The sequence below is a fragment of the Streptopelia decaocto genome (assembly GCF_964273445.1).
Source record: "Streptopelia decaocto genome assembly, chromosome: 5".
Taxonomy (NCBI): domain Eukaryota; kingdom Metazoa; phylum Chordata; class Aves; order Columbiformes; family Columbidae; genus Streptopelia; species Streptopelia decaocto.
The window spans coordinates 63,007,741-63,024,788 of record NC_138659.1 but is presented as its reverse complement, the minus strand read 5'-3'; the positions used below and the strand labels follow the sequence as shown (position 1 = coordinate 63,024,788).

The following is a 17,048-nucleotide window of genomic DNA, read 5'->3' as shown; positions in this document are numbered from 1 at the left end:
CAAGATCAACTCAACAGTTTGCAACTGAGAAGGTTAATCTACTTAGTTTTAGGACAAATCACTACTCATTATCTTAGTGCAACTACACTCTTTGGCAGAAGGTCACACTACTCACTAAAGAGAAAAGTACCTGTCTCCAGTGACCAAACCATGACACCTCATTGAAAGAGTATTTTTAGCCACCTTCTGGATAGCCTCAAATCAGCGAGAAACATTCATTTCCATAACTTCAAATTAACGTATATTAAAGATTGTTTCTCCAGTATAAGCCAGGTTGCCTGACAGTGTTTGGAAGATAGTCCTCCTCTTAGCACAGTTACATTAGTGCATGACCAAGACGGGGATCTACCCAATTTTCTCTTGATCAAACAGGTCCATACCTTAGACTCCCATCATGTTACTCAGCTGAGTTATTACTCATTGAAAAAGCACAGCAAGTAACTTCTGAACCATTTCACAGGCAACAGCCCTTTTCTCCCCTCCTACATAAACTGAAATGCCAAATACCAAACCTATTTGTAGCAGTGAAGATTAGTTCTAACAGGCAAATCACTGAAAGGATAAACTGATCTGAATGTTTATCTAGACACTAATAATTATTCCTCCTTATTAGTTTCTTGTACCCCAGATTCACAGAGTACTTAAGATAATGCAGAAAGTTTGATCCTTGCCTGGAGGAACTCCCATGAGTAGGAAATAAACCAAAGAAAAATGAAACTGCAAGAGAAACCAATCTCAATTTATAACCACTTGTGACAGCAGGGACATGGATCTTGGCTTTCATTCTGCATGAACCTCTTTTAGCCTTCACTGGAATCACCCCAAAGGAAGACGACCCATTGCTAGATATTCATTAAGTTACATAAAACTGTAAGTCTCTGTATCAACATAACAGAATATCAGAAGGAGATGTCCTACAGACAGTAGGACTTCATTCTCTTGGTTTTTACGGATGTTCTTACCATCTTAAGAGGGTTACTCCGGTGGCATGAGACAGTAGGTCACCTTTGGAGACCACACACACGTTCAGCTTGAGTGTCAAACAGCCCCACTCTCTTGACTTTGCTCCTACCAAACAGAGCATACCCACGTGAACATACACCTAATGCAACTTACTGATTGTATCTGGGTGCAACTGGGGTTGGCGATTGCTGGCACCACAAACCAGCACAGTGTCCCAATACTTCAGTTCCATGCAAACATTCAGGTTTAGCTGTGATCACTCTGAAGGCAATCAGCGTGCAAGATGATTACCAACCAGCTTCATGCAGCTATACCTTGAAAAGTGACTCCATGAAAGTGGTATGAGGGTGAGGTAGGGAGGAAAGAGGAGTGTAGTGTTTATTTCCTTTTAACTTTCCATCTCATGGGTGTTCAGTGCCATGTCTGAACATGTTCAGACATTTCTTCCCCTCCCCACTTACCCTTCTTCCAAATGCTTGCCCTACAAATTATGTCTGGGATCTGAGAATTAAGCTGAATTCTTTCCTTCTCTTTCTTATGCACGCAGAGTAATAAGGAGACTTTGCAATCCAAATTCTGCACTTACGTACACCTGCGTTAACCCCATTGTCCTCAAATTATTCCCTTAACAATGGCTGTGGGTTTGTACAGGTGTTTAACAAGTCCCGTAATTGGAATTTAACAAACAATTCCAACAGCAAGGGGGGGAAGGAGCGAGAATTCAGCTCATTCCTTGTGGCGCTAGCTAACACATTCAAGGAACTGGAAAAACAAAACCCAATTTAAAAGGTATTTAGGCGTGTGCAGATGCTGACAGGCAACTCACAAGATTTCCAAAAACCACTGGTTTTCTACTTAGATCCACAAACCAGAGCAATAACAGGGAGTATAAATTTAACACTTTTGCTTCTCATTCACACCATCTTCCCAGTATTCTCCTTAGCCTCCTCCCCACTTCACCTAACATTTTGCTTCCAAAATAAACTTTCTAAGCCCCCTCTTGAGATGACAAAATTAAGCCAGAATCCTACAAGCCCAAATGGATGGACCCAGCTGGGCTGAGGACAGTTCTTCGGAGGGGTGACATGGAGATGAGCCCAGCACACGTGCAGGATCGGTGCCGTATCTGCACCACCAGCTCCTGGGAAGGAAAGCATCTCCAAACCACTTACCATCACATTCAAAAACAACCCCAATGGGAGGCAGAAAAGCAAGCCAGGGCCAGGCAGAAAAGCAGGCCTGAGAAGAAGACATTGGTTGCTGTGCCTCAACTAAACTCAACAGCTGGTTTTCTAGGCTGCCCTAGGTTTCACATAGCTGTAAAAATCAAATAAAAGCCTTCTGCTGTTGTCATGAGGTCCTGTTTGCGACCACGACAGAAAATTAGCTTTCTCCAGCTCTTTCTCTCCATGTATCAAGCTGCAGCTGGGACATCAACTGTAGATGTAGTTAGGCTTTGTTGCGAAGGATAACTTGGTCACAACAGTCTAACAGGAAAGGTTATCCGACTGGCACATGAAAGAGATCAGTGACTTTATAAGGCCAGCAATTACTCCTTAGTGATGGAGAATTACTACAGAGCACTCATTACTGAAGAGATGCCAGTTACTGACAAATTACCAGACTGAGAAATTAATTACCAGCTGAGAAAATAATGCACAAGGGATAGGACTGAGAAAGCCATGCTCAAGAGAGGTCCATAATTTGGAACAAGTACATTCTAATCAACAATTAGTCCTGGTACAATTAGTACCACACTGGGTACTCTTTCAGGATGGCAGACATCACAACTGGTCTGCAAACCATCAATGGTTGAGACAAAATAGCATCCTCTAAAAATGGAGACATTGTTCAACCTGACCATGACATTGTCCAACACACAGACACGGCTCTATGCTCCAACACTGCATAAGCAATTCAGCATTACTGACAGGAAAATCATCATCTCCCAACTTCTCCTCGCACCTACAAGCTGACTTCTACACGTTCGGAAAACCCTCATATATTCACACACCAGGTTCACAGACGAGGCAGGCGAAGGAGGGCGAACGCGTGCTCCGAGGATGTGCGCACAGCAGTGTGCTTTGCTGAATGGCAACAGGCATTTTGCAAAGCAAACTCCAAGACAAGCAATTTTTCCACAGCTTTTTCCTGCAAGGGGCCATCTCCGTGGAAAAAAATAAAATAAAATCTGCTTTTTACTAAAACAAACAAACAAAAAAGATCTAGCCAAATTCTTCATCATCATCAAGGGAGCGGAAAATAATTGAGAGGGGTGGAGTTGGAGAAGTAAATCTGTATACAAAAACTGCACATGACCTCTGAGCTAACAATTTTCATGGCCATGAGTATCTGTTAGTTTTAACAAGGTTTCTGTAATCATCAGCAAGGCCTTCCTTTTTCCCTATCTCAAGAACCCCGTGCAGATGCTGCCTGATCCCAGGTCTCCAGGAGAGAAGGGGCGATGAATTAAACACACAAAACTCGTCGGGTCCCAACACAAGGCCTGACCAACCATGCCACAGGCCTTGAAGGCAAAGCCATACACAGAAACACGAGAGACAAGACCTCAGCCTAACAGGCTCCTGTCCTTCTGCATTCACGTGGATTGGTGAATGAAGGGGAGAAGCATAACAACTGACAAAATGATTAAGTAAAATAGCCAAGGTCGCTACCTCCAAACCTTTACAAAGCGGAGACTGTACATTATTTCAGGGAGAACAAATAAAAGGCAATCACAAAGGCTAAACAGCTAAGTAAATGGACATCAAAATGACTAATTTTGCACCCAGGACAATCACTGGGTGAAGGGGAAAGAAAAAAAAATAATAATAATCAAGGAGCTTATTATTTTATTTTCTTTAAAAGTAAATGCACACAGGAAATTTAGCAGTCACATTTTCTTCCTTGGGCAAGAACACCCACACTGCTTGCTCATTCACTCCCATTTTTCCCTGTGCAGCATCTGAGCAAAAGGAGACCAGACCAAGGCCTCCAGACCCTCCTACATCGCACACAGCAACAACTCTGATTTTTACAGTTTTATTTGGCTTGTTCACAAGGCCTGGTCTCACATAAGGCGCAGGCCTGATCCTTCTCCTAATAAGAACAACAGCAAAACTCCAGCAGATTCAGTAGCTCTGGACAGACCTTGCAGTGGCAAGGGGATAAACTTTAAGGGCCCGAGCTTTATTCATTCACTCTTCTTGCATCCACAAGTAATCCTATTAAAAGTAATGGGACTGCTCCTAAAAGTCAAAAGATGTGGGACCGAATAGGAGGAGAAACTGAGAAATATTTGGGGTTTGCCCTCCAGCAGAGCACAAGTGTATTCCCCAAAGCATCCTTTTATTTCTATATATCAAATCAGAGTACCAGTATAAAAACAAAATGCCTGAAAATGCCATTCGAGGCAGGAAGAAGAAACCCAAGTCCTTCTTTAAGAACAAGGGCAATCGAATGATAAGTAGCTGAAAATGTGGCCACACACACACACACTCCTTCATATACACATACATACACAGAGGCAGTTCATCAGAAGTGAATCGGAGAGAGAAAGATGAATTTGAACCCTTTATCCCCTGTCCTTTATAAAAGCTGCCACTCAGTAAACGGAGATTGCTCTAATTACTGTGACAATTCTGCACCCCGTTCAAACAACTTTTGTGCTCTGGACAGGTTTCTCCGCGAGTTTGAAATTCTTGGCCTGAGAACCACTCTTGTCTAAAAGAGGTTTCTCGTTGCAAGCACAGAATGCAACACTAACAAGTTGTCCCTCTTTTCAGCTCCTTTCATTCTCCTCTTTTCCAATTGCCTGATTCAGGGCTTAATGGAAACTTGTCAAGGCTTTTCTTCCCACAAACCCTGTAGAGCCCCAAGGCAATCTGTGCACAGAGTAACCACAGGAATCTCATATTGTCAATTAAAATTGAATAGACACCTGATAACCGAGTATACGTTCACAAATAATATACATCACATGCACATACACAGATGTGCCCACGTAACCAGTCCAATACTCGTGTCCGGGCACACCAGCAGCGCCAGTTCCCATTTACAACCACCCGGCTACACCCACGCTCTAGTTTTCACTTTTTCATTCCATATTTATGAAATTGAATTTCATATTTAAGAAATTAAAAACAAAGCACTTTAAAGTACCGTAGTTGAGCAACAGATTTCAATGGAAAATAAACTAACTATGTATACCAGGCATTTGGCCTTTAATAACCCCAGGGATTGTAAAGATATTTAGCTGCTATCCAGATAAAATAAGCTCTGTGGATACTCTTTACACAGCGGTTTTGTGACCAGTACAGTAGTTATGTTTGTGACTAGCTCCTGTAAAGTACCTTTATTCTTTTATTTTTTCTTTTTTTTTTTTTTTTTTTTTTTTTGACACAGACATGCTTTAAGCTACATTTTATGGTGCGGTTTAAGAACTAAGAAAAAGCCCATAGGGGAAAGGTAACAGGAATCGGAAGTAAACTGAGACATTTGGTTAATAACAACAAAAATCTCAAAAACTTCAGCTCCAGACAGACAACTATAATCTGTAACCCCTTTCAAAGGGGAAAAAAAAACCTCCTTGCCAATGTCCCAGAGAAAACAAAGGTAAAAACACTGATTGCCATCTTATTCTTCTGATGTGTTCATTCAAGGTCATACCTTCCCCTGGATTCTTTAATATTGGCAAACATTTATAATAGCGTAATTTCAATAGCAGTCTGTTCAGCCTGGGTGTAGATCAATGCAGCATCTATATGCTGTCTTCCAGCCCTTGTCTATGTCAAAGCAGAGGCCCTGGTTTTATAAATCTCTTCAATCTAATTAAACCAATGCAAACCTCTTACTGTGTGTGCTCCCAAACCAGTTCACTGGTTTAACCAAGTTAAAATTATTCAGGCTAAGGTTTAAAGCAGTTCCAACAGAACCATTATCAAATATTTGCATCAGTTAAAAACAGAAATCAATGTAGTGGTTTGTCTCCAGTATAGAAAAGCCTATAGCCTCCGACTTTTCCAGATCATTATTTAAGGAGTGACTGAGTCCAGTGGGAGTTTGGATGTGCTCAGAGATACACCCCCCACACTTTTTTTTTTCTCCATCTTTCCTGTTCTTAAAATAGGATTATTTGCTTCTATTGTATCAACATCTAAGAATCTCTCATATTCCCCAGAAAGTCTCTTTGCAGTATTTTCAGTCTGGCATTTTCTAACTATTACTTCCCACATCCTCCTTCCGGATTTTTTTGGTGTCTCAGCTGCATCACCGTCACTAGTGAATTAAAAAGCAGGGACTGATTTTGTTGCATACAGCACCTTTCACACCACAGATCTCTAGAGAGCCCCACAAAGCTGTGAGATAGATACTGGTCGAGCACAATTATATGTTCATGCTTGGTAGCCATTAGGCATGCTATCCGACTTCCCATGGAGCCCAGGGCATTAAAACTTGTTCTGCCAAGAGGGGAAAACAGTTAGGCAGGACTAACTGTATCAATAGGACTAACAAAATGGTTACGGGACCTTTAACATCACAGAGAGTCCCTCCTGAATTCAGCCTCGCCTCCTGGCCCAATACCCGCAGGAGCTGGGTACCCGAAACATCCCACTACAGAAAGAAGCTGCCCTCCCATCTTCTCCACTTCCTTCAGCAAGCAGCAAGAGCATTTCAAACAATGCAAATCCACTCTCTGCTCACCAAAGCCTACTTGTCTCCTATAATTTCTATCATTTTCCTGTCATCATTTCTCCTTTGCTGAAACCAGCAGCATATGAGTCAGAGAACAATCATTAACTTTTACAACTTCCATACGAATCCACCTACTCATATCAGAAAAGCAGTATTGACATGCAACATGGCCTCGGACTAAATCCTGATCCTGACAAGATGGGGAAGCCAGATACTGCAGAAGCAGGAGCTCATTTAAGAAAGTACCACTGGAAACATAACTAATTATTTATTTTCCAAGACCAAAGGATGACACGGAAGCAACAATATATCAATTTGACATTTAGTCGGGTTTGGCTTTTTCAATACCTTTATCCACTTTTGAAGAAGTTGGCCATTGGCTGAAGACACACAGGGCCTGATCCAAAGCCCCTCGTTATTAATAGAAGCCTTTTTTCCACTGACTTCAATGGATCTTGGACCAAGCCCAAGGAAGACAAGATTTCACAGCAGTAAGAGTGACACACATTCTCAGCATTCAAAATAAAACAATACACGGCATTTACGATGTCAGTCTGTACAGCATAGTTTTGTTTGTGTTTTGCTTTTTTAAAATAGGCTCTAGGTTGTCGGATTAACGCACCCAAAACGTCTCTCTGAAGTTAGAAGGAATTGCGGGCAGATATCAAATGCCATGGTGAGATATATAATAATCCCAGCATTTCCCCCAACTAGAATATAAAGGCACCCTCTACCACAACATCTCTTATAAGTTGCTGCAGCCACACTCTAAAGTGTCCCATCATTATAAACTCCTCTAATAACAGCTACAACATTATCCACAATGAATTAATTTGTATTAATACGGCTATCACACGCATTTCCATATGAAACCCATTGTTCTGGAGCATTAATAAAAACCTCACCAAGTGAAGTAATGTGGTACCCCTATATTTAGTTTAAAGAAATTAAAATAAATGCATTAAAACAAAATTGCTAATATCTTTAGTACATCATAATTGGCACAGCAAGCAGAAACCCAGTTATCTTCTCAGTACGTATTTATAGCATCACCCTTCCCCATTCATTCTGCATTTTCTTAGAGAATCTGCTGTACCCTACATCTGCAATTCATTGACTTTACAATTTACCACATGTTGAGATGGAGAGGTCTCAGCTCCATTTGAATCACTGCACAAATATGCAAGTGATTTATCGTTTTAAAACTGAAGACTGCAGAAGAACGACTCCACTTTTCCTGAACATTACTCCTTCTGGCAGACCATGAACAATTACAGCGCGTACTAATTAAGCTCTGTAAATGTGCTGTGCCCTGCTAATGCCTACCAGGCCTCAAATTTAGTTGCATGAAGCCAAACTTCAGCCAGCGACTTAACTCATTCAGCACTGCCCGGTTGCCTGAGCATGACCCCACAAAGAATAAGGGTCGAGGGTTTAGCCGACTTAAAACAAAGGCGCGAGGCTGAACAGATTTTGCCGGAAAGAATCGGAGGGGGGAGATGCTGGCGGGAGGGGGGTGGGAAGCGTCTTGGGAACCCAGGGAACATCCTTGTTGATAACCTGTTAAAAAGGTACAATACCACACCAGCTTCGCAGCGCGGTGCTGGGGGATTCCGATCTGTCCCCGGGGGCTAATAAGTCACAGCGCTCCATTGATTAGGGAAATGCATAAAACCTTCAACGAAACTGTACAGCTATTTGTGGAATGGCCAAATCGACAGCCCCCTCTTTTTTCTGAAGTCGCGTTTTACATGGCTCATAGAAGAAAAACATATGGGCGAAAGAGCGTAGCTTTCCACCACACACATAACCCTGCCTTTTCCTTAAATTAGTCTCCAAGCACAACAGTCATCTACAGGGAACCCAAAATCAACTGCTAGAGAAATTAAAAGTAACACCGAGGCATATTTGAGTAATCACAGTATCTTGTAAAAACAAACACACACACCCCAGCATAGACAAGACAGCAGCACTTCAAATCTGACTGTCCATTCTAGGAAAGCGTGTTTAATGGGGAGCGAGCTGAGAATAACGAGCTTTGCTGAGTGAAGCAGCGTTTCTCCCGGGGCCCCAGACTACCTTGACACTTAAGAGTCAATCCCCAGATCCCAAGCTTCCCCTCCAACCATCCATTCAAATACTGGCCTTTCCTCCCCCCAAGTTTCTACAATTTCCCCTTGTGCTCCAACATCCCTCCTTTGTCCTCCAATTACTCTCCAGCAGCCCCCTCTCAGTGTTCCTCCCCCAAAACACCAGCCTCAGCACATCTCCCTTTGCCCCCCTGCGCTGACCTACACATCCATCCCAGACTGTCCCTTCCAGCAGGACACAGGGCTTCTCCCCTAAAAACCACTTCAACACCTTAATTCATTCAGCACATATTTTCCACTAACATGAGCTTTTGCTGCTTTTTAAGAGGCCCTGTTTTATACACACAAAACTGTCTAATGTATGCACTGCCAAGCATCCACCTTTTGCGTAAAACCCGATGCGTTTTTTTTTCCTCTCCCTCCGGCTCAGTGGTCCGTGAGAAAATTAAAAGACGTTTCCAGGTGTCATCTGTCTTTAAATGTTTGCTCGTGTCGGTATCTAGAACCACTGCCCAATGCTGCTGAGACCTCTGTAAAGGACACTGGCTGTGCTAAACTTCTTCAGCCTGGCTGAAGAAGTCACACACAGCTCAGCCTCTACAGCACTGCAAGCGTTAATTATAAACTTCAGAGCCTACATTAAAAAAAAAAGGCACAAAAATGAACCAGCAGTTGGGAGGAGGAGCAGAAATATTCTTCGCTTTTGGGTGGGGAGAGAGAGGATTTCCATATCTCCCCCCCCCTACCCCCAGCAACACACTTCATCTCTCATTGCTTATAATTAGTGAAAGAAATTTGACCCACTGCCAGTGTCTGTGGACCTTGGATATTATAAGGCCAGCGTGGCGTCAAATATCTTAACATTCATAAGTGTTATAGGCTGTAAATAAACCCCGCGGATTTATGACCCTGCAGTGCTTGCCAGCAAACGACTGTGGCACATTTCTTTCAGCAGACCTGTCGAGGTGCAAGTTTGCCTTTGGTTGTAAAATTAACCATTTCCTTCACAAATGTGCCCAATTAGAAGTCAAAGTTTTAAGGCTTACTTACATATTTGCCAGGACGGGGTACTGAGGAGACGCCCGGGGGAACAGAGCTTTAAACTTCCCAAACCTCACAACACACACACACACACACACCCCACCCCCCCGCAAAGCAAAGCTCACAACAGCCCCAGTGTAGGAGCAGAGTGCCTGATTTCACCCAAAAACCCGGAAAAATAGCCCAAACCGACAGCCCGGCCGCTTTGATATTTCCATGTGCCTATGGCCAGCCCTCATTTTTGGCTGCTGGGGGGCGCAGGCGTCCCCCCCGGGCTGTGCCTGGAGCAGGATCTCCTCCCTTCCCCCAGGATAATGTCATCTGCTTCCTGTGTAGGAGAGCATTTGCTAAATCCAGGTTGTCTCATGCTTAACTGCCAATAATCCAACTTCCACATAACTCCCAGACAGCTGGGAAAAGGTCCTCAGAGTTTTTAGTCATGGTACAGAAACACACGTCCACACAAAAAATCTGCAGCTGTCCTTTTTCTCTACACCACATTTTTTTTTCCTCTGATTTTTGGGGCCCAGTTGGACAAATTTATAATACTTTTACCTACAATCTGGTTTACAAGCTCCAGTGAAAGCTGCAGCATACTCCTTCCCCCCCCCTCAATCTTCAGCTGACAAATAAGTACATATTTGCTTGAACAAAAACACGAAGAGTCCATGTATGAATGCATTCAAAAAAACCTGGAAAGGCATCTACTGTATTTTTCTTTTAGTTCAGATCAGCCACTGCTGCACCTATTAAAATCGTTCGATTTCCAAAGCAAATATTATTTTTAATGAAGTGCAGTCCGGCAATTATCCTGTACACTCAAGTAACAGTACTGCATTATATTGTTTTGCAAGGTCCCAGAAACATGAAACTTTTCTCTAATTTTCATAGCCCCCTAAAGAGAAGCTGATTGACCAAGCAATGCAGTGATTGCTCCAGAATGAAACCTTATCGGAAAAAAAAAAAATAAAAAAAAGAGTTAAAAATAACTTATTTTCAGTAAAGAAGCTGATATAACAAACACGGTCTGTTTGCCATTGTATACCAGCTATGCTAATGATATAGCAGAGTGATTCAGCAATCTACCTAATTAAGCATGAGGAAAGTTTCTTTATGGAGGTTCTATTTGGCTTACACCACAGAATCATCAGTTCTTACTTAAAAGCTTGGTTTTTTACACAAGTCCAGAAACCTTATTAAAAGCATGTCCATTCAATTAAAAAAAAGGGCAAATAATTCACTCTCCATTGAATAGCTATGTATCATAAAGTACCAAAGTGCTGACATACTAAGTTGTATCTACATTATTAAACTATTGGTGGATGTTAATACTGTAATCCATACTGCAGACATTAAACCTCAACCATAAAGATTAGTAAAGAATTAATATTGTCACATCGAGACTGAAACCTTAACACACCAGCAATAAATATTTCCAAAGGAGATGAGAAACAATTAGCATAAATACCAAAAGAAGGGCAAGAACACCTGTTCTTTTTCAGTGCGATAAGCATTTTATTGTTCTCTATTTAAAATGTAATGACCTGTGTAATTACAGTAATATTACATTGTATTGCAAGGGCTTGGAATGTCACACTTTGAAAAGTGTTGTCAAAACAATTGAAGGGAAGAAAAAAAAAGGACCACCATTAACCCTTCACACCCCAGGGTCTACAGCTTTTGTATTAGGAAGGATTATGTTGTTTGACTCAGTAGATAAAGGAAAACACCCATTTTTCAAGTCAATTAAAGAAAAAAGTTTCTTCCTGAACGTAAAACGCAGGCAAGGCTGCTACTCTCCACCACAGCTATTTCCAGCTCCCAAACTTCAGGACCAAATGCACTCCTACAGCCTCAGTCAGCAAGCAACAATTCAGGGGAAAAGAAGATGCACTAACACTTAATAAAAACATCTGCCAGCAGGGTTTTCTCAAATCATAACACATCTAACCGAACACATTAACCAAGCTCTAAATTCAGGGTAAAAATTAAAGACACCCCTTCTTTATGTTCCAGCTCTGAAAGGAAAACGTCCTCCTAAAACATTCTCCCTAACAAGCAGCTCCCCCAGTCCCTCTGCAAGCGCAGGTATGGCACTGGCACTCTCAGATACATTACTTCAGCACTCCTTGACTAGACCTCTAACTTAAAAAACACATCTATTCTTAAAAGCTATCTGCAGTATATTACCAAAAGCAAGATTAACGCAGAAAAAAAAAAAAAATCTTTGACTTTTAAAAATAAAATTACTCCTATCAAGCTTTATAAAGAGTTTGCAGTATTTAAAGCATTATTCTTGAGATAATGTATTATTCATCATAAGCAGATTTTATGATACTTCATAATTCTTCACATTCCTGTAGCAGGAAAGCTGCCCACGAGTTTGCTCCTGAACAGACAATTACAGGTACATTTACAAAACACAAGAATCCCGCTACACCCCCAAATAAAACAAAAAGAAAAAACCAAACACACACAACAAAAAAAACCACACCCACAGACCTTCAAGATTCTACAAGAGCAAAAGGAAAGGAAAAACAATTTTACTACTTATTTGCATCACCTCTTTACCTTGCGAGCTCTAAAACTCAACAAATATGGCTTCAGGAAAAACGACATAAATAAAAATAAGAGTCATAATTATGCAGTATCATCTGTACCTTTTCAATCTGTATTAAAAAAATAATAATAATAAAGATGTAGTTCGTCTGGAATTGAAAGCTGGTACAGCAGAGCACAAGAATCCACCTAAAAACTGTGAGACAGACAACAGCTATCCCGCTGAATCTTTATAATATTCTGCTCTCAGGCCTAAATAAACAACTTTAATTTTTCTTGGCTATAATTAAGTGTCAGGCAAACAAACAAGCATACGGAATGTGAAAGAATAAGGTTAAGAAGATAGGAGAAGGATGCTGGAGCCTGGATGTGGAAATAAGAAAATTGCCTATTGAGTGTGGAAATATCCTTTCAGAATCCATCTGATAACACAAGCAGGCCACCTGCTATATCAACAATAAAACAACCTGTAATCTTTCCTACAGTACTTTTAATTCACACAAACCAAACATTCCTATGGAGGCCTTTTTTAACTGTGGGGGAGCAAGGGGAGGAAGAATACTTCCAGGGAAGCTAACTGCTGAAGGATCCTATCTTCATATGCTAAGGGAAAAAGGATCTGTAATCAAGGTAATGAGGAGAAAATAAATAAGTGTAGCTGCTGTAAGAAAAAATGCTTAAAGAATACAAAAGCGGAGGTGTGCTTCCTACCAGCCTGCACTTGGAACAGTGGAATGCATTTAAGGTAAAAAAGAGGAGGAGAAAAAAAAATACAAAGGTTCACAATTTGTAACAAAGTGATTTGTAACAAAGATTGTTTGCCATCTGGATCCTGGTGCTTATAGAATTTGGAATTCATCACCATCATCCATATACATGTGGGTGACCGTATTCAAAAGGAAAAATATAATGCATTCAGCCCCTGAATTCCCCTCCCAATCATTACAATTGCAAACTGCAGTTGCCCCTATGCTGCTGTCCCAGAAATCACCTCCTTGCAAGAAGAGCCTTACACGCTACCAAAATGAAACCCTTCCATAGCCCCAACTATATGCAAAGCCAGAAAACCTTCCTTACTACCTCCCTGTCACTCTGCATTTACTAATCTGTGTCTACTGACGTTTTACTAAGTGAAAACAAGACCGACCCGATGTTTAATATTTTAATGCTCTAAAACACTTGTAGATCCGATACACTGAAGTTGTCCAAGCCCTCAGTCATTAGTACAGCTTCAACATCTACCAAACAGTAGGTCTATTATTATAAATCGCTATCTTGTATTACCACAAGGAAAAAAAAAAAGTGCATAAACACACATGGTGATGTGGGGACGCTTCAGATTTAGAAACACCCAGAAGAAACAAAACGGCAACGCTAAACCCACCGGTAGGAATACACAGTATTTTGTAGTCTCAGTGGATTTAGCCATTTTAGCTAAAAAAATTTTTAAAACTCTTTAAAAAGAAAGAAAACGTGACATTTAAGAAATCTGATGTCAGAGCAGAGCACACCGTGCATGACACTACAAGCAGAAAAACAGCTGGGACTACAAACCCACCAGCAGACCCCAAAGTTTCCTGGGACCTGGGCTAAAACTTGCTTTACCTCCACCCAGAGGCGTGCAGACAAGCACACCCCTGCCTCTGAACCCGGGCTTAAAATAAAGAGGAAAACAAAAAAGAAGCAACAAAAAAAAAACCGGACGCTTTCAGCAAATTGTTTTCCTGCCAGCATACTTCCAGGAGGAATTTTGCTCGACTTGTTTGATTATTTTTGTTGTTGTTGTTGTTATTAGAGCTAAGCCAGGCGATTTCTGTTTCCGGACTCAGCCCTCTGCTTTGCTCTAACCCGCAAGGTTTTTCCTTCCCCACCCCCAGCACCGCAAGGCACACACGAAGACACAGCCGCTTCGGGGCTGCTTCCCGCGGCACAGCCCAGGTGAGGAGGGGCCCCCGCCGCCCCCGGGCAGCGGGACCGCGGGTACCGAGCTCCAGGCCCCGCCGGGCCCGGGCAGCGGTACCGAGCTCCAGCCGGGCCCGGGCCGCGAACGCGGGACCGGCCGCGGGGCCGCCGCGCTGAGGCCGGACACAACTCGCGGCGCCCACGGGCGGGAGGGGACGATGCCCCGTGCGGGGCACAATGAAATTCGCCGCTCCCGCAGGCGGGGGGGGGAGGGTAGGAGAGGGTTAAGGGGGAAGGGAAGGGAAGGAAAGGGGAGGGGGGAGCCGGCCCAGCCGCCACGGAGGGCAGGAGGCGGCGGATCACCATGGAAAACGAGGAGTTTGGAGGGAGCGGATCCCAGATTCGGCTGGGAGAAAATAAGCCCCTTTCCCAACGAAGGGGAGAGGGGAGCGACTAAGGAGAACAGGAGGAGAAGAAGAGAGAAAGAAAATAAAATTAAAAAAAAAAGGAAACTCCGATTGCTTATATTTATTGTCAGTTTTGTTTTGAGCCTGGATTAGGCGGTGTTTGGATTTTATTTGGGTTTTTTTTTCTCACCGCTCCCTCGCAGGGGAGGTTAAAAGGGCTTCAGAAAACTGCCCACAAAACTGAAAGTAAAAAGAAAAAAAAAAAAAAAGCAAAAAGAAAAGGAAAAAAAAATATGGCGAAGTGTAAACAAACCCCCTCCCGCCGCGGCCCGCGGAGTTTGGAAAGTTTGCGGCGCGGGGGAGGGGGCGCCGGGCCGGGCGAGCGGGGGCAACGGCGAGCGGGGGCAACGGGGAGCGCGGCGGCGGGAGCTGGGGGAAGGGGGGAGGAGGAAAGGAGGGGGGAAAAAGAAAAGGCACTTACCGTTCTCGCCGTCGGAGAGAGCGATCCATTGGGCAGATACGGGCTGCTGAGGTCGGGGATCATTATAAAGGGATAACCCGGGTATGGTGGGCCCTTAAACAACCCTCCATCTTGCCTCTTCGCAGCTAACATGGCGGGGGAGACACGAGCGGGAAAGGAAGGGGGCAACAGAGGGGAGAGAAGGGAGGAAAGAGGGGGGGGGGGAAGGAAAACTTTTTTTAGAAAGTGTCCCAAAAAGAGGAGCCGGGCGCCCGGCGGAGGGGCGGCGGGCGGTGCGGGGCGGGCGGCGGTGCCGGCCGGGCCTGCCGTACTCACCTTCCTCTAAACTTTCCCGGGATTTATCTCTGAAAGTTTCGGACCGAGGCGGGGGCCGCCGCTCCGCCTGGGAGCGAGCCGGGGGTCGGCGTGGGGCAGTTGGGGATGGGGGTGGTGGGGTGTTTGGGTTTTTTTTTTGGGGGGGTGGGGGGGATGGAAGGGAGGAGAGGAGGAATAAAAGGCGAGGAAGAAGGGGAAAGGTGCGGGGAGAAGGGTTGGAAGGAGAAACAAACAGAACAAAACAGAAGGCATCGTTACAAGTTGGTGCCGCGGAGGAAAGTTGGGCGCCGGCGGGAGCGGGACCCGGCGCGGCGCCCCCGGCCCCGGCCGCGGCCCCGGGCAGGCAGCGCGGCCCCCGCCCGCCGCCCCGAAACGGCCCCGCGGGGGGCTTCCCCCGTACCTCCGAGTCTGAGGAGCTGTTTTGATTCGTTTCTGATTCATTGACGAGAGACGACTTGACATCAGCTAAATCCCTCTCCGCCGAGGAGTTCTCGGAGATCTTCTCCTCCTGCTCCCCTTCGTCTTTGAAAGAGATCAGTTCATCGTTGGCGCCCAGGTCGTCCCCTCCACCGCCGTTCAGCTGCGGCATTTTCCTCCTGGCTCACCCCACCAGCAGCAATTTTGCAAAAAGGGGAAGGGGGGAAAAAAGAAGAAAAAAAAAAAAAGAGGGGAATGGGGGGAAAAAGGAAAAAAGAAGAGGGGAGGGGGGGAAAGTTTGCACCAAAAAAAGAAGAGTCCAAGGTGAAAGTTTCTTTTTTTTCCCCTTCTCTTTCCTCCTGGGGAGGGGAAAAGAGGGAGGAGGAGGGGAGGGAAATGTCTCTTCTTTGCTCCTTTGCACCAGTGACTTTAGGCTTCTTCCTTTCCTTCTTCGGGATTTTCTCTTTCTTTCTTCCAGGGAGCTGGTCGGCGTGCACTGCGCGCACGCACTCGCACCCGCGCACGCACTCGCGAAAAAATTAATAATAATAAAAAATATTTAACGGGGGGGAGGGGGGGGGACGCAGGAGAAAAAAAAAAATAATGCAACAAACAAACCCAAGAAGTCAGCTGTAACGGGGGGGCAGCCGCCGCGGATATTGGGAGCCTGTGCCGCTCGGGTTTGAGTGAGTTGAAGTTGGACTGAGAGCTTTTCAGTTCAAAGGCGGCGCTGATTGACAGATAGAAAAAGGGGGATCGAAATCCGGAGGAACGGAGAAGTCTGGGATCCGGGATTATTGACAGGGAGCGAGAAACACACCAGGCACTTAATGAGATGCAGGAGGGGGCGGGGGCTCCCCGGTGACGTCTGCATAAATAAACAGGTCTGGGGCGCGGGAGGGGGAGGAGGAGGGTGGGGGAAGTAGGAAACTAACAATGATCCTTTTTGGCATGGGAGCGGGAGGGCGAGGGGAGGGGGGCGGGCTGCGGGGGGGCCGCTGGGGGAGGCGGGACACAAAACGGGGGCGGGGGGGGTGCAAAAAAAAAAAGAAATATAAAAAAATGTGCACTGTAGCCCTGAGCTGCAGGGCGGGGGAAGTGAGGGGAAAAGCACCCAAACGAGTGCCCCAGCCCCCGGTCCTTGGAAAGCACTAACTTTTACATACTGGGTATTAATAA

The 17,048-nt window shown here is 44.4% G+C and overlaps 1 protein-coding gene across 14 annotated transcripts in view; it reads right to left on the bottom strand.

The window, feature by feature from the left end:
- Positions 1-16,657, bottom strand: part of TCF7L2 (transcription factor 7 like 2) — a gene marked incomplete at its 5' end in the record, with an annotated part of 177,214 nt that extends 160,557 nt beyond the window's left edge. For all 14 annotated transcript variants that reach the window (XM_082052896.1, XM_082052906.1, XM_082052904.1 and 11 more), the window contains 3 exons: positions 15,138-15,262; positions 15,453-15,519; positions 15,853-16,657. In XM_082052896.1, coding sequence (XP_081909022.1) covers positions 15,138-15,262; positions 15,453-15,519; positions 15,853-16,041 — 381 coding nt within the window. The remainder of the gene's footprint in view (positions 1-15,137; positions 15,263-15,452; positions 15,520-15,852) is intronic.
- Positions 16,658-17,048: the final 391 nt, after the last annotated feature.